The sequence below is a fragment of the Lontra canadensis genome, unplaced genomic scaffold, assembly GCF_010015895.1.
Source record: "Lontra canadensis isolate GAN:19392208 unplaced genomic scaffold, GSC_riverotter_1.0 scaffold84, whole genome shotgun sequence".
Taxonomy (NCBI): Eukaryota; Metazoa; Chordata; class Mammalia; order Carnivora; family Mustelidae; genus Lontra; species Lontra canadensis.
Genome location: NW_022631078.1, coordinates 5,730,696 through 5,757,341, shown reverse-complemented (window position 1 = coordinate 5,757,341; position 26,646 = coordinate 5,730,696). Strand labels below are relative to the sequence as shown.

Genomic DNA, 26,646 nt, shown 5'->3' with positions numbered 1-26,646 from the left:
CTGTCTGTGTTAGCATGTGTCCGTCTACCTCAAACTTTCCTTGGCTGCGTAGAGACGATAAGGTTTATCCCCCGCTGATGGAGACTTGGGCTGGGTCCCATACTTGATTTTCTCTCGTTTACCCAACTCTCTCACTCCATGGACAGCACACTTCATAAGAACAGAGAACTCTGGATGCATGCGTGGCTCAGTGGGTTAAAGCTTTTGCCTTCGGCTCAGGTCATGATCTCAGGGTCTTGGGATCAAGCCCTACATTGGGTTCCTTGCCCAACGGGGAGTCTTCTTCTCTTTCTATCTCTCTCTCCCTCTTCCCCTTCCCTTGCTTGTGCACTCTCTCTCACTCATTCACTCTCTCAAATAAATAAATAAAATCTAAAAAGTAAAAATAAATAAAATAAAAACAATAAATTGACGAATTACCTTCCAGAAAGATCTGTTTAATCATGTGTTCATTCTACTCACTTTTAGTGAACACCTACTCTGTGTCAGACACTGTCCCAGGTGCTGAGGGCACAGCAGAGAGACATCTCTGTGTTCGTGGATCCCGTGTGCGCCCCCCACACACTGGGAAGGCCTGAGGTCACTTTCCCTCTGTCCACCCTCACTCAATTCCCATGTGCTTTTGAAATACATTTCCCTTTGCATGAGAAGGGACATCTCATCAATGGGGATTTGTTTGTTTTGAGAGAGAGAGTGCATGTGCTGGGGGAGGGGAGGGGCACAGGGAGAGGGAGAAAGAGAGCATCTCACGCAGGCTCCGCACCCAGTGCAGGGCCCGATGCGGAGCTCAGTCTCAGGAGCCTGAGATCATGACCTGAGCGGAAACCAAAAGTCGGATGCTTAACCCACTAAGGCACCCAGGGGGTCTCTCATCAATGGTTCTTTTTTTTTCATCAATGTTACATTACATCAACGTTAAATTACATTTCTGTGATTTCCCTTAAAGGTGAAGATCATTTTATTCGTTTTCCAGCCATTTGTATTTTTTAAAAGATTTTATTTATTTATTTATTTGACAGAGAGAGAGAGCACAAGCAGGGGGAGAGGGAGGGAGAGGGAGGGAGAAGCAGGCTCCCCACAAAGCAGGGGAAGCCCGATATGGGGCTCGATCCCAGGACCCTGGGATCATGACCTGAGCCAAAGGCAGTGGCTTAACCCACTGAGCCACCCAGGCACCCCAAGCCACTTGTATTTTATTACTTTCTTCAACACATATTTTTTGAGTGCCTACTATCTGTTAAGCCTTGTTCTAGGCTCTGAGGCCACAGCAGGGAAAAAAGGAAAAAGGTTAGACAAATTTCCCTGTCCTTGTGGAGCTTATAGGCCAGTTGGGGGAGACACACAATAAACAAAACTAAGAACCACAGGGCTGGGTAAGAGGCAGTAAATGCAAGACAGGGAGTCAGGATCACAGTGTTCAGTGGGAACAGAGGGTGGGTCCCCAATGAAGGCGACGTTTGAGCCAAGATGAGAGGAGAAGACGAACTTGGCAGATTTCTAAGGAGAGAGCCATCCAGGCAGAGGAGACAGCAGGTGCGAAGTCACTGGGATAGCCGTGAACCCGTGTTTGTGGAATAGCACAGAAGCCAGTGTGGCCAGAACAGAATGAGCAATGATGTGAGCAGGTGAAAATGAGGCTGAAAATGTAAAATTGGGTTGGGTTGGGTTAGGTGGGGCCTTGAGGCCTTTGGCTTTTACTCTGTGTAAGAGGACCCTGGGTGTATGTGAGCAACAGAGAAACGCAGCGCACTAGGAAGGACCCACTTCCTAGGGGGGTGTCAGACGGGGTGCTCACAGGGTGCCCGCTGTTGTGATCCAAGAGATCCAGAGCCAGGAGAGAGCTGTCCTATAACATCTGGCTTTGGAAATCCCAGAGTGTTCCTTCTCTCACATTATATTCACTAGAACTGAGTCCCCAAAGAGGGGCGCCTGGCTGGCTCAGTCAGTAGAGCACGTGACTCTCGATCTTGGGATCGTGAGTTTGAGCCCCACGTTGGAGGTGGCGTTCACTTAAAAAAGAAAAAAGGAAGGAAGGAAGGAAGGAAGGAAGGAGTCCCTGAACCTGGCCTGCATTCACGAGGGAGGCGTGAGGGAAAGAACAGTGGAGGACAACTCTAGGGTCTCCAGCCTGAGCATCTAGAAGGGTGGGGCTGCCATCAGCCAAGACTGAGACGGGTGTGAGCGCGGGAGGGGATGAGCCAGTTGGGCTCTGAAGGCCTGTGATGCCTCTCGCTGGGCGGGGAGATGAAGCAGCCTCCTGGACGTCTTTGGGTTGTCCAATTCTGTTCTTCCCCGGAGTTCGATGGGGCCTCGGCCCTCTGTTTTTGGACAGCTCTGTCCCAGCTCTTGGGGACACTGTGGTCCTGCCTCGCACTGTGGCCTCCCTCCGTGGCTCCGAGGCTCTGGGGCTGGCCCCGGATGCTCCCACCAGCTCGTCGCTCTCAGGGGTCCTGGTTGAGCAGAGCGGGTGTGAGGCTGCCAGGAGGCCTTGGGCCCTGCCCATTCCAGGGGTTAGCAACAGACAGAGGACACTAGAAGGCTGGAGGACAGGTAGCCTTCTGTGAATTCTCCACTGTGTGGAGGCTCCCTCCAGAGTCTGGGGAGAGATCTGAGGGAAATGACAGCCAGGGTAAGTAAGCTCTCTGGATATCCAAGACATAACTCAAGCAGCTAAGAACCAGCCTTGTCTTTCAAAAATAATCCTACTCAGGCACCTGGGTGGCTTGGTCCGTTAGGCGTCTGCCTTCAACTCAGGTCGTAATGTCCAAGTCCTGGGTTCGAGTCCCATGTTGGGGCTCCTTGCTCAATGGGGAGTTGGCTTCTCCCTCTCCCTCTGCTGCTCCCTGCTTGTGTTCTCTCCCTCTCTCTCAAGTAAAATAAATAAAACCTTTAGAAAAAAATGATCTGGGGCACCTATTGGCTCAGTCATGGGTGTCTGCCTTTGGCTCAGGTCATGGTCCCAGGGTCCTGGGATCGAGCCCCACATCAGACTCCCTTGCTTGGCGGGGAGCCTGCTTTTCCCTCTCCCGCTTCCTGCTTCTCCATCTGCTCGTGCTCCCTCTGTCAAATAAATAAATAAAATATTTTTTAAAATATTACATAATAATAAATATTAATAATAATAAAATAATCTTACTGCCATTGACTCTTGCCCCCAGAGCCTGCTTACAGCTGGGAGAAGGATCTACCTGGTTCCAGGTTCTGGGCATCCAGGGACCCTCCCCCACCTCCAACTTCCCCTCAATCTCCAGCAGCGTCCCAACCGAGGATGCACAGATGCTTGATTCTGGCCATTGACCTTGATCTCAGTCATCCCTGAAGCTCCCTGGGAGTTCCCAGAGCAGCCAAGTGCCCTCCGCAGTCACACAGCCTGGATTCCTGGTTCCTGTGTCCCAGGGCTCTCGCGGCTCGCTGTGGGGTTACGCAGCCCCGCCCTGATCTGTGTAGACTCCAACAACACCTGCCCAGCAGCAATTCCAGGCAGGGCCGGCCTCGTGTGTATGTGTGTGTGTGTGTGGGGGGGTGTCTTTTAACCCAGGGCCCAGCGGAAACTCCCCGACCCCCACCATGTCCCTGGACTCCCAGGGGTTTGCTTTACCTTCCTCCAGGGGGACCAACCCCCTTCCGTTTCTTGAGAATGCCCCCACCTCCTCCCCTCAAAAGCTCCGCAGACACCAGCGTGAATATCTGTACATACTGCCCCCCCCACTCCGGGTTGTAAAGCAGCAGGACCTCCCCCTACCCTCCCTTAATGAAGAAAAGGAAGCTTCGAGCTGTCATAGAAACTATTTTAAAATGTGGTTCGAGGGGGAGAAGTGATGTAAGGACAGAGGGAGGAAGCAGACCTAAAATAGGGAAGCCCGAGCTGCTCGCAGAGCCCTGACTGAGCACTTCCTCTCTGAGTCCTGAACACACCGTCTGGCTTAGTCTCAGTGGGGAGCGGGGGTCAGACAACAGACGGGTTTGTGAATACCGAAGGTTCTGTGGAGGAAGGTAAAGCAAACCGGGTAAAAAAGGATGGAAGTTGCCCCACCAGCTACGGAGAGACCTGGGACAGTCATGACAATCTCTTCCGGCACCCGCTGCCTTCCCCACAACAACCCTATGAGCTGAGTGTCGCTGTCCCTGCTTCCGGGCAAGTGAGAGAAACTGAGGCTTCCAGGCCTTAGACTGTGTTCCTGCTCACAGAGGTGGGAGCAGAAGCCCCCGCCCCCAACCCCCGCCACATCCCAGTGCAACCGCACCTCTCTATCCTATCCTATCTTCTCTATCCTCAGTGCTCCCGCTGAGCCTCGGTCTCCGGGCATGCAAAATGGGACTGTAATGAAGTTCCCAGAGTCTTCCCAATAGCTCCATCCATAGAGAGCGTTGCTAGCTGTGGGGTACAGCACAGTAGGGCCAGATGTGCAGACAAAGTGGAGGGAATGCTGCTGGCCAGCTGCAGGGGTGGAGGCCAGGTGCAGGGGGGGGAGGCCAACTGCAAGGGGGAGGGGCAGCTGGGCCTTTCCACTAGTTGGATGGAGGCTAGGCCCTCTCAGACTCAGGGCTTCATTTGCCCTCCAATACCAGTTCACATGGCTGGCAGGTCCAGTTCCTGAAGATCTCGTCCCTCTCCTGCTCAAAACCCTTCCATGGCTCCCCAGTACCCACAGGACAATAGGACAGAACCCATCTTACTCTTTTGGTCAAAATGCAGCCCCCTCCTAGTCTTCAAATCTAGCCCTTCAAAGACCTCCTCTCCCAGGAAGACGTTCCTGATATGTCTGAGTCCTCTCTAAGGAGCTGGACTCAGTTTTCCCTTCTTTTTTGTCTCTTAAGGTCTAGCACTTTCTGCCTGAGACCTGTTATATACTTCTGTCCTGGTCTTATCTCACTTGGAGCTAGGGATTTGCCATTGTCTCTGGCCTAGCTCCATCCTGAGACAAAACCAGTCTTCAGGGGCACCTGGGTGGCTCAGTGGATTAAAGCCTCTGCCTTCAGCTCAGGTCATGATCCCAGGGTCCTTGGATCAAGCCCCACATCGGGCTCTCAGCTCAGCAGGGAGCCTGCTTCCTCCTCTCTCTCTGCCTGCCTCTCTGCCTACTTGTGATCTCTGTCTGTCAAATAAATAAATATCTTTAAAAAAAACAAACAAACGAACAGTCTTCATCCTTGTCTTATAAAAAATTTTTTTTTGGATTACCAAGTTAATACACATCTGTAGAGAAAATCTGGAAAATACAGAAAACTACAGAAAAGCACAAGGCAGGAAATTATACCACTTATCCTTAGGCCTAGAGATGACCACTATTCCCATTCTGCAGTCCTATATTTCTTTCCAGACTTTTCTTTCCTTTTCTTTTTTTTTTTTTTACGATTTTATTTATTTATTTGGCAGACAGAGATCACAAATAGGCAGAGGGGCAGGCAGAGAGAGAGAGAGAGGAGGAAGCAGGCTCCCCACTGACCGGAGAGCCTGATGCAGGGCTCCATCCCAGGACCCTGGGATCATGACCTGAGCTGAAGGCAGAGGCTTTAACCCACTGAGCCACCCAGACACCCCTCTTTCCAGACTTTTCTATATGAATTTTTTCAAAATGTGGGATTGTACTGGGCACATTGGTTTGTAAAAGTGTGTTATTTCATTTAATCCAACATGTACTTCCAAGATACCGCTTCTTTGCGAACAGGTCAAGTCTACTCCTTGAGAAAAAGCCTCTGGGCTCCCTGACCACCTGCTGTGTGCCAGGCACCACCCTGAGGACTTCCTGTCTTTTACTCCCTCAGCAGCCGGGGAGGTGGAAAACTTCCAGAAGCACTTGTCTGTGGCCATACAAGGTATCAAGGCAGGATGCACATTCAGTGCCGAGGGATCCCACGGTCCCCCGTCTCACTCACCAGGCTGCAGGCTCCCTCTGCAGAAAAAGCGTATATTATAGCCCACACGAGATTCTGCTCCATTTGAAGGGGTTCAGACTTCCTGAAGCCTATCTACAGACCTCACGTTAGACAGGACGGAGGGACCTGGGTTCAAGCCCCAGCCCTCGAATCTCTCAGCTATGTGGCCTTGGACCCATTAGGACACCTCTCTGACCTCAGTTTCTTCATCTGTACCATGGGGACACCTACCCTGCAGGGGTGCAGGAGGGTTACATGAAATGACCCCGGCAACACGCCCAGCCCACACAACTCTCGACAGCCTCTCCTCTCACCCCACAAAGGTGCCCCCCCAAACATCCACTGGGCTGGCGCGGGTGATGGGCTGCTGGGAGGAGCTGGCCTGCCCAGCTCCTGGACTCCTGGCAAGGACCTCAGGCGTAACCCAGGATAGAACAGCAAAGCCCTTTAATGGGTCCCTCCTGATATTACAAAGCCTCTCAAAGCTGGAGAATTTTCCAGATAAGGTGTCCCAAGGCGAGGACAAGAGTCTGGGATGGTGAGTGGAATGACAGGACCGTTGAAAAACCTCATCAGAGCCTGGTTCCCCCACGGGGGGCCCTGGCCACAGAGGCTGGCACTTCCCAGACATACTTTCTCGGCCGGCCCTCTGGGATGCTCCTAACTCTTCCTCCTCCCCTCTCCTGCCTTGGGCAGGGGACCGTTCTCTCCTACGGAAGGTCCTGTCCTCGGTTCTTGGTCTTTGCAGGAAGTCTCCTGTGGCCATCCTGGCTAGAATACTCCACTGTCCCTCCTTGAGCACCTATGTGTGCCAAGCTGCCCAATGCCCTGTCTTCCTGTTGGCTGCTTTCTCCTCCACCAGCTCCAAGATTTGGGTGGGGGCTCCCTGCTGACCTGGGTCATCTCTAGACCCCCGTCAGCTACCACCCTGCCTGCCATAGAGTGTCAATCAATATTTGTTAAATGAATGATCCCCCCCAAAAGTCATATCAAGGACAAAACTCAACCCCAATTTGGTGCCAGAGGAACTACTGGATGGTGGATCCCTAAACCACTGAGAGAAAGGGTCACAGCCTCAGCAGGAGGTTTTCAGCTGGTGCTGGAGGATCCAAGGCCCCTGGAAGCAGCTCCTTAGGATGGAGGATCCCTGGGAAAGAAGGGGCTGTCCCTCTGGGTCATGATGTTCTCTTACAGAGCAGGATTCACGGCCTGATGGCCCTGGGACAGGCCAGCAAATCTCTATGGAGAAAGGAAAACTGAGGCTTGGGAGGTTTGCGCCCAGCTGTAAATGGGTGAAAAGGGTACGAGGGCACTGTAGGATGTGGGACCGGGACTCTCTCTGCTGCCCAAGAGCTGGCTGGGTGGTCTTCAACAATTTGCATCCTCTTTTTTCCTTTTAAATATTTTATTTATTCACTTGACAGAGAGAGAGAGACAGAAAGGATGGGGAGAGAGGCAGAGGGGTAGGGAGAGCAGATGCCCCGCTGAGCAGAGAGCCCGACACAGGGCTCCATCCCAGGACCCCAAGATCATGGCCTGAGCCAGTCAGACACCTAACCCACTGAGTCACCCAGGTGCCCCTATTTTTTTTAAGCTTATTTAAGTAATCTCTACATCCCATGTGGGTCTCCAGCCCAGGACCCAGCGATCAAGAGTGACATTCTCCTCTGATTGAACCGGCCAGGCCCTCCAGCCTCCTTTTTGAGAGCCTCAGCTTCTGGATCTGTAAAATGGGACCATAATCCTCTCTGGGTTGTTCTGAGACCTTTGATTGGTGCTCTGGTGTCTGTGACACCAGGGTGGCCATTTCTGCTGCAAGAGGAGGTCATGAGAATTACAGGAGACAATACAGAGTGGTCAGCCATGGGCCTGGGGGACCCGAACAGGCAGACAGTGGTGCCTGCCACCCTTCTCCTTAGTGTTGTTGTTTTCCTTAGACGTCTCACCTGGGGCTCTTTCCTGGGCTAATAGGAAGCCAAGGCCAGATAGAGGCCCCATTCCTTTTTTTTTTTTTTTTAAAAGATTTTATTTATTTATTTGACAGAGATCACAAGTAGGCAGAGAGGCAGGCGGTGGGGGGTGGGGGGGGAAGCAGGCTCCCCGCTGAGCAGAGAGCCCGATGCAGGACTCCATCCCAGGACCCTGAGATCATGACCTGAGCTAAAGGCTTTAACCCACTGAGCCACCCAGGCACCCCTACAGGCCCCATTCTTATTCAAAAGTTTTTGCCTCCTCCTCAACTATTGGATCAGCCTATTATGTTAGGACCCTTGCAAAGCAAAATATTTTCACCCACCCCTCCCTTGGGGACTTCTGTCCCCCATCTGTCCTGGAACTGTCCTTCCTCATCTGTTCCACTAATGTTTGTTGAACACCTACTATGTGCCTGGGTGCCTTCAGCCTCGAGACCCCTTGGGAAGCATTCTCTGCAGAGAGGTCATGCCTTTTTTGGCCCACGGGACACAGGGTCGTTGTTTCCCTTCTTTGAGGCTCAGGGGATGCACTTGGAGAGGGGCCCCGTCTTACAGCGCTCCGCACTCCTGCCTGTAAGGCAACCCGTGGCTCCCGCGAGGGATGGGATGGCTTTCTGGAGCTTCGAGGAGATGTGACCTGGGGACCCTCAAGGGATTACAAAATCCGAAGGTGTCCGAAGAGCCTTTAGGGAGGGGCCTTGAAGTTTAAAGTCTGCTGGTGTTTACTAAGGATTATCTGTTGGTGGTCACAGATCAGATCTCCTCTGATCCTCCCTACAGCCCTGCAGGGGTGGGGTGGGTCAGCCCATTTTCCTCCAGAACACTGAAGGGAAACTGGGCATCACTGCCAGACACTCCAGAAGTGGGAAGAAGGGATCAGGGGGCCCCAACAGGTAGCAAATGGCAGAACTAGGGGGAGGGGAACTCCCTTGGACCTGCTGTTCCTCCTCCCTCCGAGCCTGCAGGACTTAAGGTAAACAAGCCTTGTTGTTGTGTTCTTGGGAGGGTGGTTACTTTGTAATCCCAGCCTGGCCTCTGCCTTCCTCCGCCTCCGCCAGGCTCCTGCCTCCACCTGCGGATTGTTCCTCCCTCTCCCTAATCCACCCCGGGCCGGGTCCCAGCTACTAGAACCTTTAGGATTCTCCTTACCCCCTGGGGGCTCTGCACCCTCCCCCCCATTTCTCCAGGCCCAGGAACTTCAAGGCAGTGCTGGTGCTGGTGTGGAAGGCCAGGGAATGGGGGTGTGGTGGGTGGTACAGTTGGTAGGGTGGGGTGGGGAGGGTGTGGGATGCTGCTTATGCTGTTTCTACCAAAGCATCACTCAGTGTTCACAGCTGTGAAATAGGCTCAAAAATACCTGATTCCAGGGGTGCCCTGGAGGCTCCGTGGGTGCGCGTCTGCCTTCGGCTCAGGTCGTGATCCCAGGGTCCTGGGATCGAGCCCCACAAGGGTACCTCTGCTTAGCGGGGAGTCAGCTTCTCCCTCTGCCTCTGCAGCTCCCCCTGACCGTGCTCTCTCTCTGTCAAATAAATAAAATCTCAAACAAACAAATCCTAATTCCAGGTGGGGGTCAGGGTCGGGGGGGGGGGGGGGGGGGGGGGGGCAGAAGGAAATGGGGAGGTTTTTTGTTTTGTTTTGTTTTGTTTTGTTTTTTAAATAATCTTTACTCCCAGAGTGGAACTCAGAACTGTGATGGAAGTTTTAGGAGTCACCGGCTCCGACGACTGAGCCAGCAGGGAACCCCAGGAATGAGTTGTTGTTTTGTTTCTTGGATTTTTTTTTTTTAAGATTTTATTTATGTATTTGACAGAGAGAGCAGAAGCAGGGCAAGCAGCAGGCGGAGAGAGAGGGAGAAGCAGTCCCGGCTTCCCGCTCAGCCGGGAGCCCAAGGTGGGGCTGGATCCCAGGACCCTGGAATGAGGATCCCAGCCGAAGGCAGACGCTTAACGAACTGAGCCACCCAGGCGCCCCAGTGGAGAGTTTTTAATGGGTATAGAGTCTGTTTTACAAGATGGAATTGTAGAGATGGGTGGTGGTGAGCACTGCACGCTGTGTATTCAATGCCACTGAACAGTACACTTAAAAACGCTTAATACGGTAAATTGTGTTGTGCGTATTTTACCACAATAAAGAAAATCGAGAGAAACAGAACAAAACCTAACTCCCCAAACGGCTAACGCAGAAAGCATCACTCTTCGAGGGGGGAATTCCCGCTGTCGTTCGGTCCTCTCCCACACTCAGTTTTCTTATCGGTAAAAGGGGCTTGGAAAAAAGCACCGAGACCTCAGCGACCCTTGGAGGGCGAAGGGGACAATCCGTGTCAAGACCCTGGATCATACACCCGGATTCGGCCAACGGGTGTGTCCACTAGGCGCGGGCAGAGTGCACCGCGGGGCGCAGACGGCTGGCACTGCACTTGCCACCGAAGAGCCCGGCCCGGATCCCAAGCCGCGGGGCGGGAGCGGGAACAGCAGTGGTGGCCCCGGGGGCGGGGCGGGCCTGGGGGCGGGCCGGGGGGGGGCGGGCCCGGGCCCGGCGGTTTATAAGCTCGCGCGCCTGCCTCCGCCGCAGACAATACGCCTCCCCGCCCAAGCCCTTCGGCCCTCGCGCCCGCCGCCACCTCCGACGCGAGGTGAGTCCGAGCCCCTGCCGCGGCCCTCACCCCGCTGCCCTGCGCCCGGCCCGCGTCCAGCAGGTGGGCGCTCAGGGTGCTGCCCTGGGTGCCGAGCGGCTGGAAGCTTGGGGACCGGTGCCCAGGATTTTCCGTCCCGGGCAGCTGTTGGGTGTGCCCCTTTCGGGAGACCTTTCGGGACCCCGGCTCCGAAACGCCCGTCGCCCCGGCGAGGTCTGCAGGCCCCCGCCGGCGATGGCAGCAGCCGCGGCCCCCGCGGGCCTCAGTCTGCGCGACCGTGCAATGCCCCGTCGCTCCGCACCGCCCCTCGGCGCGGACTCCCGGGGTCCCACTCCCACGCCCTCGGGGGGTGGCGGCAGGGGGGAGGCCGTGCGGGCAGGGTCGGAGCGCGGGAGCGCCAGCCACTGGCCGCGGCCGCACAGCCGGGTGTCCCCCGAGGCCGGGAAGATGGCGTCGGGCGCTGGTCCCCGTGGGGACCCGGGGCGCCCCGAGTCGCCGCGCACCTGCGGAGGTCCTGAGAGCGCCTTTGTCCGGAATAGGAACTGCGCGCCGAGCGGGGCGCGGCCGCCGCCCCGCACCTGCCCTCGCCCTGCACAGGTGCGCCCCGCGGGCACGTCCGGCCTCGCTTTGCAAACCGGAGCGGCCCGCGCGCGCTCGGCGCTGCAGTGACCGCGGGCGTTCCATGCGGTGACCGGGCGGGGTCCCGCCGCCAGCCCCGCGCGCGGCCGAAGCGACTCGGGGGAGCTCCGGGCTCCGCACGCTCTCGCTCGGAGCCCGGGCCTCCTGGGAGCGAAACCGCTTTGTAAACCGTTAATCGTTACTGTAATTTTCGCCGGCCTGAGCCACTCCGGGGGGCGGGACGCTGTTGTTGCCGCTGCCGCTGTAACCTTTTCCCCGAGCACCCGCGCCGGCCCGGCCCTCGGCCGGCTGTTCTCCCTGAAGCTTCGCTCGGGCTCCCCAGGAAGGGAGCGTTATTGGCGTTGTCCTTCCCGCGGGAGGAGGAGGGCGGGCCGTTGAGCTCTGTGCTGCTCCGAAGCCGGAGGCCTCATTTCACAGGTGGAGAAACTGAGACTTCGTTCCAGGAGGCAGCAGAAAAGGCAGGCAGAGCCGTTTTTCTGGGAGCCCCAACAAAACTCTCCACGCAGCCACCTCCCAGCTGTGTTGTCTTAGATGGGCTACTCCACCTCTGAGCCTCAGTTTGTCCCTTCTGCGGAATGGGTCCATGCGGTTTCCCACCCAAGTGTTGGTGCCTGATCGTGGCTTCCCTTAGAGCGAACACTTTAACCTTATTTCTGATTACCTTGGGCATGCCTTTGGGGTAAATTCTCAGAGTGGCACATTTTAGGTGGTTATGGGTATGGCTTCACACTTTGTTCCCTAAGCAGTCTGAGGCTGCAGCCGGCTGGGCCTTCGCACCTGGCTGCTGGTGCCGCTCTTGTCCACAGCTCTGGCTGTCCTCCACCCTTCCCTTCCCGCTCCAGGATTTGGGGATTTCCCACGCTTTTAAGCTCAAGGTCACGGGGCTGTCAATGATGGCTTTAGCTGTGGTTCCTTCAGCTTTACCGGTGTTAACGTTGTGTATGTTTATTTGTGCTTGTTTTTGGTTTAAAGTGTCTAGAGCATCTGGTGAGACTGGATTTCAGTCTGTGCCTCAGAGCCCTCCCGGGAGGTGGGGGGACCTATTTAATCTTCTAAGATGGCTGCCAGGGGATTATTTATTTATTTATTTATTTTGTGGGAACACTCAGCAAGGATATTTCTCCAAGCACCAGGGGTCCTGTGAGGCCCTTTGTGGGATGGAGTGATACACTTAGCAGCGCCCCCCTGGGTGTCCTCCTTTTTCCCTGTCTCCATTTACTTGCTTGCCTCCTCTGAGAAGTCTTCCCTGATTACCTCATCTAAAGGTGCAGCCTTTCCTCTCTTCCTACTGGTTCCTCTGTGCAAGGACCTTACTGGACCATTTCCAGACGCTAGAGACAGATTGAAATTACCCACTTGTGGTCCCTTAGCGTGACTCTAGCTTGCAGCTCCATGAGAACAGGAGGACCAAGCCCACTCAGTGGAGTATCCCCACCATGGCACGGCCTGGGCACACTGGGAAGAGGCTGGATGGAGGGCCGTGTGCAGGTTAAGTGTCTAAAGTTTTATTAGGGGGTTGGTAGGTATGAAAGCTGGAGTCCCTGAGCTGAAGAGAAACCAGGGAGCAACATGAGCCCATTTGTTCTCTTCTGCTGGGCTGACATGCAGAAGGGGGTGCTTGGGGCCCGGCTCCGTCCGCTGGTTGAGTCTTAAAGCTGACCTGGGAGGTTTTTCCCCTCTCCCTGGAAAGCATCCTGTTTTTAGTGAACCTATGAAGTTTGTAGACAATTAATGGCTTCTTGCTTCCCCTGCCTCGAACATAGTGGATCCCACGAGAGTCTGGCTGTTTTTTTCTCTCTGCTCAGAACAATTCCAAGAGGTTTCAAGGAAGTCCCAGGCACGCTCCGGTTTTGTTGTCGGCAGCCACCGGGAAGCCTGCCGTGGGTCCGGAGTGGACACGTGGAGCCGCTCCCTCGTCTCTTTGTCCTGCCGGGGCCAGGCTCTGGGCGAAAGACCGAGCGTAAGCAAATAAGGTCGTGGCCCCCAGTTCCTCTTTGGCACCTCCCGGCGGGGAGGCCAGGGCTGGTGGTCAGCGGGCCCGCGCTGAGGCGGGCCCAGGGAGGACAGCTGATTTCCCTAGTGTCAATATTAGGGTGTGACAATACGAAACACCCGCAGGGCCTTGCTGGGCCCTGCACGGTAAACCTGTTTTTCTGGAGGAGGGAGAAGACAGCCCATCACCCAGACTGAGAGGAAGTGCCCTCCGGAGCGGGAGCAGCCCCGCTGGGGCTGGGGCTGGGGGAGCATCACTGGGATACAGACATTTAGAACTGAGCACTCTTGCCCCTGCCCCCCCCGCCCCCGTGTTGGCATTTGTGTGTCTGTGGCTTGGAGCTTAGAAGAAGCTAGAGCAAGGTGAGGACGGAAGCTGCCCATTTCCCTGTGTGTGGACGATGACACATCAGGAAAATCCCGGCTCTCACTGAGGTGGTCCGCATAGTATGCGCGTCTCCTGAGCTCCTGGCTCATAGTCCTAGTGAGCGCCTGCTGTGTACCTAGTGAGCGCCCGCTGTGTACCTTATTCCCGCCTCAGCCTCTGCCTCCTCCTCACAGCAACACTTCCTGCTGGCGAGGGTGTGGCGAGGCCAGGGTCTCTGAGCCAGGACTTGGCGGTCCCTGTAGCTCCCTTGTTCTGTTTTCCACTCTACTGTCTGCCCCCTCCCGCCCCGGACTGTCCCCGTGCACTAGGTCCCTGCTCTGAGCTGGGGCAGACAGACAGGTAAACATTTAATGAGACTAAAATGGGCCAAGTGCCCAATCCAGGTTTGTTTACCGAAGGTGCTGGGACGGCGCAGATGAGGAACAATGAATTCTGGGCGGGGAGGGGGTGGGTTTTGGGCCAGGCCTGTGCCAGCCCCTGTACCAGCCTGGGGGAAGCAGGAGGGCGCCAGTAAAGTCAAGTTGAGGGTTCGAAAGGGCCAGGACAAGTCCAGTGGGGGACTAAGGACTTTGTCCCAGGGAGGAAGTGGGAGCCCCCAGAGCTGCTGACTGGAGGGGGTGTCAGGATTCAGTGAGTCATTGAAACTGCTCTGCACAGGGGTGCCTGGGGGGCTCAGTCGAAGTGTCTGCCTTCAGCTCAGGTCGTGACGCTGGGGTCATGGGATGGAGTCCCTGGTCAGGCTCCTTGCTCAGTGGGGAGTCTGCTTCTCCTTCTCCCGCACCCCCTGCTTGTGCTCACTCTCTCTGTCAAATAAAATCTTTAAGAAAGAGGAGGGGGGCAGACTCAAAACTCTGGAATAAAGGACCCCGAGGGCTGCGTCTGTCTCTCTTGGCTCCTCAGAGCTTGGGCCTAGGAGGGCACAAAATTTTACTTAAAATGCTTAAGAACTTTATTATTTTTTTAATTTATTTTTTTAATTATTATTTTTTTTAAGTAATCTCTGTACCCAACTTGGGGCTCAAACTCACAACCCCAGGATCAGGAGTTACGTGCTCTACCGACTGAGCCAGCCAGATGCCCGCAAAACTTCTTCTAAACACATGCTTCTCAAACTTATAAACTGCAGGCCCAAGTAGTATCTTGGCCGCTGTCCTTTCTGCTGGTGATGGCAAAGCAGACAGGCCACTTGGGTCCCCTCTCGGGTGTCAGCTGGTAACCCCTGGGTTTTCCTTGCATTCCCTCCATCCATGTTTTCTGTTCACGTCGTTGTAGCTGTGCATTACAACGCCACAGACCGGGAGGCTTGTAAACTACAGAGTCATGTCTCACAGTTCTGGATGCTGGAAATCCAAGGTCAGGGTGCCGCTGACTTTTGGATCCTTAAGTGGGGGGGACTGGGGACCTGAAGGGAGCTCTCCTGGGCCTCTCACTTGGAAGATCACTAATCCCATTAGGAGAGCCTACAAGGTCTAATCCCTCTCAAAGGCCCCACCTCCTGATACCATCACCCTGGGCTTTAAGAATTTGGGAGTGGACACAAACCTCCAGGCCACGGGAAACTGGTGTAAAGCCACTTTCAGAATCCCCTGTGACCGAGAATTTTTCATCTGTTCTGCTTTCTCTGGTTGTGGGGATCTTTATAGATATGTGAGCAGGAAGGGACCTAAAAAGAAAATCTCCCCAATGTTTGTTTGGCAGACAAGGAATGAGGGGGTTTAGAGGGGCTAGGGAACTTGTCCAGAGCCGAATGGCCACGCTGGACTAGGACGCGGGGGTCCCCCTCTGTAAGTAACGATCAGAAGCGGTGAGCTCTGGACATTTGCATAAATGTCATCCCAGTGGCTCCTCATCTCAGTCCTGTCACTCAGCAGCCAACCAGGACTTCAGCCTGTTGTTGCAGACACACCTGTGGCCAGCCTGCCCCAAGTGTGGATTCGGGGAGGACGAGGGGGTGCTGGTTTGCCTCATTTCCACTAACGAACCTGAGTGCACTGAGCCAGGCCCGGCGTGGGGCCCTGCGGACCTGCTGCTGAATCCGGCCTGAGCATCTCCCGCCAAACTTGGACCTGAACTGGGTGCACGACCCAGATGGCGCCTCCCTGGAGCGGAAGGCCAGGTTTCATGGGTGTGTGAAAAGGGTCTTCACTTTCACCTCTGGGCCAGCCTCTCGGCTCCCGTGCTCAGAAGGCAGGATGCTGACACGAGACGTGACAAACTGTCTGGCTGTGGCCAAGCCCGACGTACAGGGCCCCAGTATGTTCGGTCCATCACTATCGGATTCAGTGGAAACTATTTGGCATTTCAGGTCTCAAAGCAAGACTTTTTTTGGGATTGTCAAGGTGGCCTCCCCCTCACCTGTTTTTTTCGATTTATTTTTTAATTTTATTTGAGAGAGCACACACAGAGGGAGAGAGAGACGCAGTCTCCCTGCCAAGTGGGGAGCTCGACATCGGGGTTGATCTTAGGACCCCAGAACCCTGGGGTCACAACCTGAGCCAAAGGCAGACACTTAACCAACTGAGCCACCGAGGTGCCTATTTTTTGCTGGGGGAGGGATGGGGGCTTCCTTTTCATTCTGCTGTCAACCTGCACTGCTGGGCGGTGTATTTTTGGAGCCCTGGGGTGGGGAGCTTGATTGCAGGGTCAGGAGGCTCTGAATTTCCGTTCTCCCCCCTCCTGGGTCCCCATCTGTGAAGTGGGGCGACTTCTGGGGGAGGCTAGGCTGAGCGATGCAAATAAGGACACTGGGTCATCAGGAGCAGTCACCTGCAGGCAGGAGAGGACAGTCCTTGCCCAAGGCCATAGGGGCGGGCCACCCTCCTGTGGATGGCTCTGCCTGCAGCACCTGGGTTCCGAGTGACTCAGGCCAGCACCTGCGCTGGGTTCTGGTGGGGGGGCACAGTGCTGGTGAGGAGGCAGGATTGAGGGGCTGTGGCACTATGGGCCCATTCCAAGATGACACTTCTGGAATCACTGAGCAGCCCCCACACCCCAGCACAGGTGAGTTTCCAACATCTTACCTGAAACACCTTTCTTCTCTCTCCCTCTTTGTCACTCCCCGTCTTTTCCCCAGTTGCTTCTCCATCACCAGGGAAGTGAGCCCTGCCCACCTGGGAGGAGCACTTTCAGGCCTCTGGGGTTCCTGATGGTGGAGGCGGAGGGGGGACTTCCCCACCAGGTGGGGACAGGGTGGGGAGGGGGGGTGGCTTGATTCCTGAAATAGACCTTTAAGACAGACCTTTTCCAGGGGTGCCTGGGTGGCTCAGTTGGTTAAGCATCTGCCTTATGGTTTCAGCTCAGGTCATGATCTCAGGGTCCTGGGATTGAGCCCCCACCATTGGACTCCCTGCTCAGAATGGAGTTGGCTTAATATTCTCTACCTCTCCCTCTGTCCCTCTCCCTGGTCATACATCTCTCTCTAAAGTAAATCTTTTTTTTTTTTTTTTTAAAGAAACTTCTTTATTGCAACTTCAGCTTTAAGATTTATTTGACACACAGACACAGCAAGAGAGGGAACACAAGCAGGGGGAGTGGGAGAGAGAGAGGCAGGCTTCCGCCGAGTAGGGAGCCTGATGTGGGGCTCGATCCTAGGCCCCTGGGATCACGACCTGAACCGAAGGCGGATGGCCAACCAGCTGGGTCACCCAGGTGCTCCTTGATGTATTTTTGGAATCCACGAACCCAGCACATGCACGGTAGTAAAAGTTCAAGAACCCAAGAGCACAGAGTTACAAATTCAGGCCCCTTCCCAAGTGTGTCCCAGAGAGACCCCTTCTCTCCTAACCTCCCGCCTCTTCAGAAGATGACCTCTGCAGATGGAGGTGTTTGTCTGTTACGTCCTTTATATGCACATATGGCCGCACGATTGCAGACCTGTGCGCGGAGCCACGTGACTTCCAGGTCCCCGCATGGGAACGCTTACAGACCCCTGCTCATGGTTTTCGTGGCCACCGGGTACCTGCAGCGGGACATGCAGGATGCACCCTAGAAGTCAGGGGTAGGTGCACTTGGGACTTCAGTGGCTCCTGTCTCCCGCTCTGCGTTTGTTGATGCCTTAGCCAGCCTTGGAGCCCCTGCTGGGTGGCAGGAAGTGGGCAGCATCCATATCTCTTAATCCTCTTAGCTCTGGGAGGCTATGCTATTTCCACGCTGGTGACCCCTCTCTGAGTTAGGCTCAGAATCCGGTGACTGGTCGCGGTGGCATCTCAGAGCTGGGACTGGAGCCTGGGTCTGTCTTGCTGAGGTCTGGGCTTTGCTGCTCGAGCACACCTACGCTGTGACACCCGGCTGCTCCCTAAACCAGTGCACCACCCCCGTCCCCTACAGCGGCGGGCTGGTTTCGGGGGGGGGGGCAGGTGTGGGTGGGAAGCTTCCGAGGAAAAATCTGGTGGCTAGGTCTCAACTGGGTCCACCTAGCAGCCGCTGGCCTGGCACCCAGGACTTTAGGGACCAGGTGCTATTGCTGGAGCCCCCAGGTGTCACCAGCTGTTCCTGCTTGGCCGCCAGCATGCAGGAACACACAGGCTGGGCTGGGGGAGAAAGAGTATGCACCTGTCCCCACGCTGTTACATGTGGGGGGAGGTCAAACGTCATGGGAAAGTGCACACAGGAGGTTGGGAGCCTGGCCCCTCTCTCCATCTCCCAGCCCCCACAGGTGTCCCTGTGGCTGTGCAGGCGACTTTCTTCTGCCCAGAGGCGGGGTGGGCATCCTGAGCTCTGTGGGTAAGAGCGTGTTCCTGACGGCTTTTTTTTTTTTTTTTAAGATTTTACTTATTTGAGAGTCAGGGAGCCTGACTGAGGCTTGCTTGATCCCAGGCCCGCGGCAGACACTTAACCGACTGAGCCACCCAGGCGCCCCCGTGGGCTCTCTCCACAGAGTGTGTCGGCGGGTGCACGCGTGGGCTGCAGCCGGGGTGGGGACACCGGCTAGGTGAGCCTTCTTTCACCCAAGAATGGTCTGAAACTGCTTATTTGCAAATCTGCTGGGGGGAAAAAAAAAGATGCTTAGATGCTTCAAAGCAGTGTGGGCTCCGCGGCCGGCAGCTTCCTCGGTGCTGGGCCATGTTGGGCCATTTGACAAACGTGCTCTGTGTTGTGGGCTGGGGGCTGGAGCCGAGTTACACTGGCAGCTCCTGGTTTGTTGCCTTCCGGGGTGTGGGGGCGCTAAGACAGTTTCCATCACGTCCTCACAGCTCCCGGGGAGGTGCATTCCTAGTATCCTCACGTGGAAGGGAAGAAGTGGGGGGGGTACAGAGAGTGTCCATGCTCTAAGCTACCACAGAGGAAGAAAGAGCACCCCACCGTGGGGTCGGTTAGAGATGGGAGGGGGAGCCCCCCAGCCTGGCCCAGGTGAGCTAGGAAGGCAGGGCCAGGGCTGAGTTCCTTGGTGACCAATAGGAGGGCGTGGACAAAGGGGACAGGATGGTCGGCCAGCAGCAGGGGTGGGGGCCTGACCTGTCCGCGCTCGGCTCACAGAAGCACGCACCTGGAGTGCGGTGGGAGCAGGGGCTGAGATGGGGTTGGGCAGGGTTGGGGCTGGGGAGGTGGCCAGGGGAAAAGGGCCCTGATAGTAGCATGACACGACCCCCGAGTGGAGCAATGACCAGGTCAGATTGGAGAGGGTCCAGCGGGGACTGGAGACCGGGCAGCCGCAGTAGAGCTGGACAGGAAGGGACCGGCGCTGGCCTGCCATGGCGTGGTGGGCCGGCTGCAGGGACCTTGACGCCAGCTCTGTGGCCACATTCTGATTTCTCCCACTCAGACCTTGAGCCCCAAGGCCAGCCCAGGCCCGGCTGGTCAGTCTTTTGTGAGAACCTTACCCAGGGCTTGGATTAGGGCCCAATGAGGTGGGTGCTAAAAACCTCAGCCAGGGTCAGAACAGGTGGTTGATGCTGGTTCTTACCAGAAAAATGAACCCCATTAGTTTGGGATTATTCTTCCCATTTAACGGACGAAACTGGAGGCCTCGCCCAAGATTCCCACTGCAGCTCAAGTGAGTGGTTGGGTTAGAAGATTAACCCACGCAGGATCCTCCCAGCTGTGTATGGGGGAGGCACCACCCCACCACTCACCCAGCCCTGGGGCTTGTCAGACACGGATCTCGGGCCCCATTCCCACTTGGTGTCCAGGGATTCTGGGACTGTCTCTGCTGGAGGCCGAGGGATGTTTGGACCATAGGTCAAAGGGAGACTCCGAGGCCACGTCCAGGCCCAGAGCCTGGGGCTGGTGTGGAGGGCCAAGGGGGCCAGGGGGCGCATACAAAGGAGGGCTGGGACTGCTTTTCCTGGGAAATTTCCATTTGCATAGTTATCAAGCCCCCTAGGGCCTGGGGGCAACAGAGGTGGGAGCTCTGTCCCTAATCCTTAAATGCTACCCTTGGAGCTCAAGGGCACCCAGACCCCCAGCGTGCACTCCCTGTGCAGTGTCACAGTTTCTGTCTGGCTCCATTATACCTTTTAAATCCTTCAATAGAGTTTTATGTTTTTCTCTGTAAGTTTTAAAGCATTTTCTTTTAAAGATTTTATTTATTTGATAGAGATCACAAGCAGGCAGAGAGGCAGGCAGAGAGAGGGGGAAGCAGACTCCCCACTGAGCAGAGAGCCCGATGCAGGGCTCCATCCAGGACCCTGGAATCCTGACCCGAGCCGAAGGCAGAGGCTTTAACCCACTGAGCCACCCAGGTGCCCCAGAGCATTAAAAAAAAAAAAAATCAGATTTCATTCCTGATGAAAGCCTCTGTACCTGTACGTGCGTAGTCTGTCTGCTACCGTATTTTCTGGTTGCCTTGTGGTTATTGATTTTTATATGTCCATCTGGTATCTGGCAACCTTGAAACTCTTGGTGGTTCCAAAAAGTGATTCTCAGGACTCCTGGGAGGCTTAGTCTGTTAAGCGTCTGCTTTTGGCTCAGGTCCTGGGATCCAGTCCCACAGGGGCTCCCTGCTCAGCGGGGAGCCTGCTTCTCCCTCTTCTCCTCCCCCCCGCTAGTGCACATGCACCTGCTCTCTCTCTCTCAAATAAATAGATAAAATCTTATTTAAAAAGTACAAAAGGTGATTCTGTGTTTTCTGCATAAAGGCTCATTGCATGTCTGCTAGAAATCCTCTTCTGCCTCATCAAACTGATCACATGTTCTCTGGTGGCTTGAATGTTCTCTGTCTTTTATTCTTAGAGTGGCTTCCTCCAACTTGCTGACTGAAGTCAGCTTGTTGCTGTTTGTGCTGGTGCCGCTGCCCTGACCCCGCACTGTTCTCCTGTGTGGAGGCTCCCTTTTCTATTTTTATTATTTTATTACTACTATTTTTTCAATTTTTATTTTCTTATTTGACAGAGACAGCGAGAGAGGGAACACACGCAGGGGAGCAGCAGAGGGAGAGGGAGAAGCAGGCCTCCCGCTCAGCAGGGAGCCCGATGTGGGGCTGGATCCCAGAATGCTGGGATCATGACCCAAGCCTAAGGCAGACGCTTAACAACTGAGCCACCCAGGCGCCCCTTATTATTATGTTTCAAGATTTTATTTATTTGACAGTGAGAGACACAACGAGAGAGGGAACACAAGCAGGGGGAGTGGGAGAGGGAGAAGCGGGCTCCCCACTGAGCAGGGAGCCCGATGTGGGGCTTGATCCCAGGACCCTGAGATCATGACCTGAGCCGAAGGCAAACACTTAACGACTGAGCCACCTGGGCGCCCTCCTTTTTCTGTTTTTAAACAAGCACAACTGAAGTCTGACGGCTGGGTAGGGTGTCAGCGCCTAGGGGGTGGCTGGAGGTGGGTCCCTAGGGCTGGGGTCATAGCTTTTAACTACTGCCTAGCGATCTGGAATGGAGGTAGAAGGGTTACGCGCTCCCAGCAGTACCTGTGCTGCAGTAAAGTTGCTATCGGCATTTGAGGGTTTTTAGAAATGCCACCTGATCCTCCCGTGGGGTTCTGGTTCATGCTGGTCTGTTGGTTTTGGAGGGGGCTTCGTTGCCGGGTCTCAGGCCTGCAGCTTTTCAACCCTGCCCGCAGGTGCTGCCCTCAGCAGGTGGTCAGACCCCCGCCACCGCCAGGACCCTGCAGGGGAAGGCGCGGCCCTCACAGGTGCGGGTGGCGTATGTCAGGCCACAGGCCTTTCGTGGCTGTTGTGACTGTGTTTACATGTCTGATTTCTCCAGCCCTCACTCTCGCTAGAGCTTGTCTTTCAAGGTGGGCTTTCATCTGGAACAGACCTGAGACTTTACCAGCTTTCCCTTAGGAAATGGAAACCGCCCTCTTGAGACAAATTCTGGGCACATATTCTCTCCGGAACAGTGCTGCTCTTCTATACCCTTTCTCAAAGACCCCAGACCCTCAAATACCTGTCTGTGCCCTCGATGACATCGCAGCGTGTCCATTTTTCTTGATCGTGTTTTGGATGCCCTGTTGACTATCCTGTCTCGTCTCGTCCCAAGATACCTGGAGGGTCCGCACTTATCTCTGCGCCCCCATGAGCTTGTGCTCTGGCTCTGCGTCTCCAGTCACCACCCTTTAATGGGGAAAGCACGTAGTGTGCACACTCTCGCCTACACCCCGCGTCCCCAGCGGGCACCTGTGCATGTCCTGCCAAATGTGAACGCTGTCCACCCTGGCCTGGGGAGCAGGGGGACTTGGCTCTGGCCCTTCTTGGCTTCATCATGAACTTTTCCAGGTCTCATCTTAATGAATACCAGCCTTGAAGGTTAGGGATCCAACAAGATAATGAGAGGGTCCTATCCACTCAGAGCAGGCTAATGTGAAGAATTGCAGAATTTTTAAGAGCCCAGGACAATAAGACAGTGGGTTGACGTGCAGAGGTCCCTCAGCATCACACAGGTGCTAAGTGACAGCTGGGATTTGAGCTCAGGTCTGTGGGTTCCATATTCGCCATTATATTCTAGCCCTAAGTCTGTTCGGTATGGTGTGGGCTAAGTTGTGGTGACCTCGGTCACGGACTCTCCTACCCTGCTATCTCGGGATGATGGGAACCATTCTGACGTGGGAATCCACGGTTGTAATAGGAGAGGCTCTGGCTGCAAGGAACTGGAAACTCACTGAGTTGGGTGTTACTTTTCTTACACAGCGAGGGTGGCCATGACTTGCAAAAATACAAGTGTTCGGGAAGGCCATCAGAGAGCCAGGCTCCCTCCCTCTCTCCTCTGCTTTCTTGGTGTCTTGGTTATCCTTATGTTCAGCACCTTGGTGTCACAAAGTGGCTGCTGCAGCTCCAGCCTTTCCTCCTGTGTTGAAGGCAGCAAGCGGGGAGAGGAGCTGCCCTGGCTAAAACCCTTATGTCAGAACTCTGAGACCCCATTTCCCAGAACCAGGCTGCATTCCCACCACCAGCTGCAAGGCATGCTGGGAAAGTGAGCAGGAGAGCCACAGTTGGCTTCGATGAACGAGGGTTCAGTCTCTGTCTTTCTGTCTTTCTTCTCCCCCAGAGAAGAAATGTCCCACACGGGATCCCTTTCCAGGAACCTCTTTCTGAGCACCTTTCTGCAGGAGCATGGCCCGGAAGTGCTGGAGGTCCCTGGCATGACTGATCTTGTGGAGTACTATGATCCAGGGCCCTCCCCTAACAGGTAGGTCCTAGCAACACTCCGCGGGCCCCACCCACTCCCATTTCTGGCCAGTGACCTTGGGGGTGCAGTTGGAAGAGCAGGGCCCCAGGGCGGAAATTCCCCAGGTGTGCTCATGGAGGCCAGTGCCCCGGGCGCGGCCCCTTGGCACTGCTGTCAGCCCACAGAGGCCCTCGGGTTCCAGCATATTCCCAGGATGGACCTTGGGCACTGCCGCCAAAATGGCTTAAACCTCTGGCTTTAGGACTGGGTATCGCCTGACCCTCACTGACCATGATGTCTCATCAAGGCCTCTTGATGAGATGGTTCTAATTTTAGAAAATCAGAAGTAGCCTGAGGAAGCCTCTTCACACACAGGGTCTGGGGTCCAGGCTGCCGGGACAGTGAAGAGGGGATCTTCCCAGGGCCGGCCCCAGGTTCCAGGTGCTTCCCTTCTGCTTTAGGTCTCAGGAATCTCTTAGGCATTAGGGTCTGGACCTGGGGATTGGGGCTGGCTGGGATTTTAGAGCTGGAGGGACCTGAAAATCTGCCTCTTGCCCTGTCCTGCTCCACTTGGAGATGACAACAGGGGACGTTCAGCGTGGGGCAGTGTCTTCCTGAGGTCCCACGGGGTATTGAGATAGAGGTGGGACCTCAGTCCCCCACCTGGGATTGCCAGCCAGACCTCCCCAGCCTCCCATCCAACCTTCCGGCACCTCTGGACTAGAGAGCACGGACCCCAGAGAGACTGGGCAGGTGGCTGGGGCTGAGCTGGGAGCCACTGGGATGCCTGTCCACTTGGAAATTCCCAGATGAAATGTGGGCAAAGCCCTGAGAGCAGGACTGAAGCCAGTCTGGAGGCTGTAGGATCTGGAGGTCAGGTGTGAGTGCGCGGACCTCCTTCCCATCCAGGATTCGGTCAGTGAGAGGAGGGAACTGGTTAGCCCCTCCCTTCTGAAAAGGGTGATGACAACAGGTGGTTTCACGATTGGGGGCGCAGGGAACAGGTCCTAGAATCCCTCCCCATGAGGAGGAGGGAAAATCGAGACCCTGTGGGAAACCAGTCCCAGTTCCGGGGGGTTCGGGAGCCCCAGCACGCCCAGCCCCATTGCCCACCTTTGCCATCTTTCCTGGCAAGCCTCCAGGTGGGTGGCCTCTCCCAGGGCTCCCCAACCCTCAGTGTTGCTTGGAGGGAGAGGAAGGCTGTGACAGGGAGGCGCATCTGCTGTTCACGGGCCCTGCATGTGTCTCTGCCCTCCCACAAGACGAGAGGAGTGCAGTCCCCCCAGGGATGGGACCTTGCTGGTCTTTTCTGAAGCAAAGCAGGAGCCAGAGGAGGGGTGCGTGAAGGTTCCCACCTCGCTCTGTGCCACACCTTGCCTCCCAGAAACCTGGGGCCCGATCTGCCAGGCCGGCCCAGGTATGTGGGGCGTCACTGCACAGCTACACCCCTAATTCTCCATGCCCTCCCGCAGCAGCAACCCCGACGATGTGGCCATGCGGCTGGCCTTCATCGGGGACGAGATGGAAGTGAGATGGACGCTGCCTCGCATTGGCGAGCTGCCCGGGATGGCTGTGCACAGGTGGGTGGCCCCAGGCCCTGGGAGGAGACCGCTCCGCTCCCCTCCCGGGCAGCCCTGCATCCCTCCGCCAGGAGTCCCCATCCCCTGCACCGCGGCAGCACAGCAGAACCCAAGTGCTTTTCTCTGCTGCTTCATCAAGCCAAGACCGAACTTTTCCCAAAGGGTCTTAACTTAAAATGCTGACAGGAAGGTGGTGAGCTCAGTGGAGCTGTGTGTCCTGCTTGGTGGCCTCTGTCCCGAGCCCACTGTACTTTCATGGTTGGCCAGAATCTCTGTGGGTTTCCAGATGCTCACAGGACCACTCAGGCTGGGGGTGTACGAGCCCACCTCGGGGCACAGCAGTGTGGTCTCTTGGTTCCCAGAGAGGCAGCCTTCTGCTGGGGTGCCCAGGCCTCCATCAGAGCAAGGTCCTCCAGGGGGAAGGACCTGCTTTCTTGGGCTTGTGAACAGTGGAGCCTTTTCCCCATGGCCGGCTTCAGAACCCCAGACCAAACCCCCGTGGACTGGTGGGTGGAAGAAGGAAACAGGAAATCAGATGACTGTGGAGAGAGACACTCGTTGGCGGAGCCACCAGAGCAAGGGGACAGAGTGGCAGTGTGTGTGGGGGGGACACAGCCCTCTTCTCCCCACAGGGGTCCCCTAAAGGAAAGGCTGCAGCCCTGTCCCTGTTCCCGCAATAATGGCCCTGCTCCCCCTCCCCTTTGTCACAGCTTGGCTTTTACCTACAACCAGATGGGCCTGAGAGGTGTTCTCCGAAGTTTCGTGGATGGTCTCACTAACCTCAGGGAGCACATACGGATCTGGAGCTTCCTGACCTTCAGGAACAGGGTAACTAAACCTTGAGATTGACTTAACTCCTGTACACGGTGCTGCTCGCAGCTCTGGAGTGGCGGGATGCCGCAGACCCTACCCCTCCCTGTCGTCCTGCCCGCTTCCCCCCTTCTGCTGGGCTCGGGCTTTGAGACCTGTGCTTCACGGACTCGGTGCTGGAACTCTTCAATGTGTTTGGCTGCTTCCATGCCTGTTCCCTGCTGTTCCCTCCCCTGGGAATGCCTTCCGCTGGCGAAGGGACCGGCTCCTCACTCATCTGCTCCTGAGCCGCTTTCCTGACCACTCCTCCTCCCTCCCACCAGCGCCGGGGATGGTCCCTCCCGAAGCTGCTCCCACCGTCCCCAGCCGATGAGCATCCTGGGTGGGCTGGCTTCTCCTCCTCTGTCCTCTGTCCTCTGTCGCGTCCTTGGCCATCGCCCCACCTGCCTGTGCTGCTCTTCCTGGTTTTTGTCCCCGACCCGTCCGGTTTGGAGATGCTCCTGCGTCCCCCACCTTCCCTGACTCGTCCTTCCCCACCCCGGCCTCAGCCTCACGGGCTCAACCCTGTGTCCACAGAGCGGGCACAGAAGGAGCCATGGAAGAAGACACCCCTGTTCCGGGCTGGAGGGCCTCACCTCTCCCCCCTTCATCCCACAGGTGTCCCCCAACCCCGGGCGCGGGCTGGTGCTGTCCCTGCTGCTGCTGGTGGTGCTGCTGCTAGGCTGGGGCCTTCAGGTCCTCCAGTGACGCCAGCTGCTGCTTGGGGCGGGGGGCGGGGCTGGCCTCGCCCCCCCTGGCCGCCACCCTGGCGGTGGCCTTGTTGGGTTTGTTGTCTTTTTAACGGTTTTCTGATGATGCCTTTTATATATTTAAAACGGAGTGCTGGGACACTACTGAGGTTTCATACTAGTTTTTTTCTTTTTCTTTTTGTAAGAGAAATGAATTCATTATACCTCTGGGGTCGTTGCTGGTTAACTGCCCGTGCCAAGGCCTGGCTGGGCCTGCTCTCCTGGCCCCAGCCCACGTGTGGTGGCCTGTCCCGGGAAGGAGCCTTCCTCTTGCTGGGGGGCCCTGTGGCGGGCCGTGGGGGGAGTGCTGGCCACACCCCCATGTCTGTGATGCCCCGGGGCAAAGAGAAAATCTGCTGGAATAGATTTCTGAGGGGTGAGGAGAGCTCAATAAAATGTTGGTTTCCAGCTGG

The 26,646-nt window shown here is 55.9% G+C and overlaps 1 protein-coding gene across 1 annotated transcript; it reads left to right on the top strand.

The window, feature by feature from the left end:
• The first annotated feature begins 10,454 nt into the window (after positions 1–10,454).
• On the top strand, positions 10,455–26,646 carry BIK (BCL2 interacting killer). The gene is made up of 5 exons (XM_032882831.1): positions 10,455–10,482; positions 22,936–23,076; positions 24,528–24,635; positions 25,346–25,463; positions 26,103–26,646. Exons 2-5 carry the CDS (start codon positions 22,943–22,945, stop codon positions 26,190–26,192), a joined length of 450 nt encoding a protein of 149 aa, XP_032738722.1. The 5' UTR covers positions 10,455–10,482; positions 22,936–22,942; the 3' UTR covers positions 26,193–26,646.

Excerpts from the sequence above, each read along its gene's own strand:
- BIK (XM_032882831.1), top strand. The coding sequence starts at position 22,943 with ATGTCCCACACGGGATCCCTTTCCAGGAACCTCTTTCTGAGCACCTTT. Across the intron at positions 23,077-24,527 it reads CCAGGGCCCTCCCCTAACAG|CAGCAACCCCGACGATGTGG; the intron begins GTAGGTCCTAGC and ends GCCCTCCCGCAG. Across the intron at positions 24,636-25,345 it reads CCCGGGATGGCTGTGCACAG|CTTGGCTTTTACCTACAACC; the intron begins GTGGGTGGCCCC and ends CCTTTGTCACAG.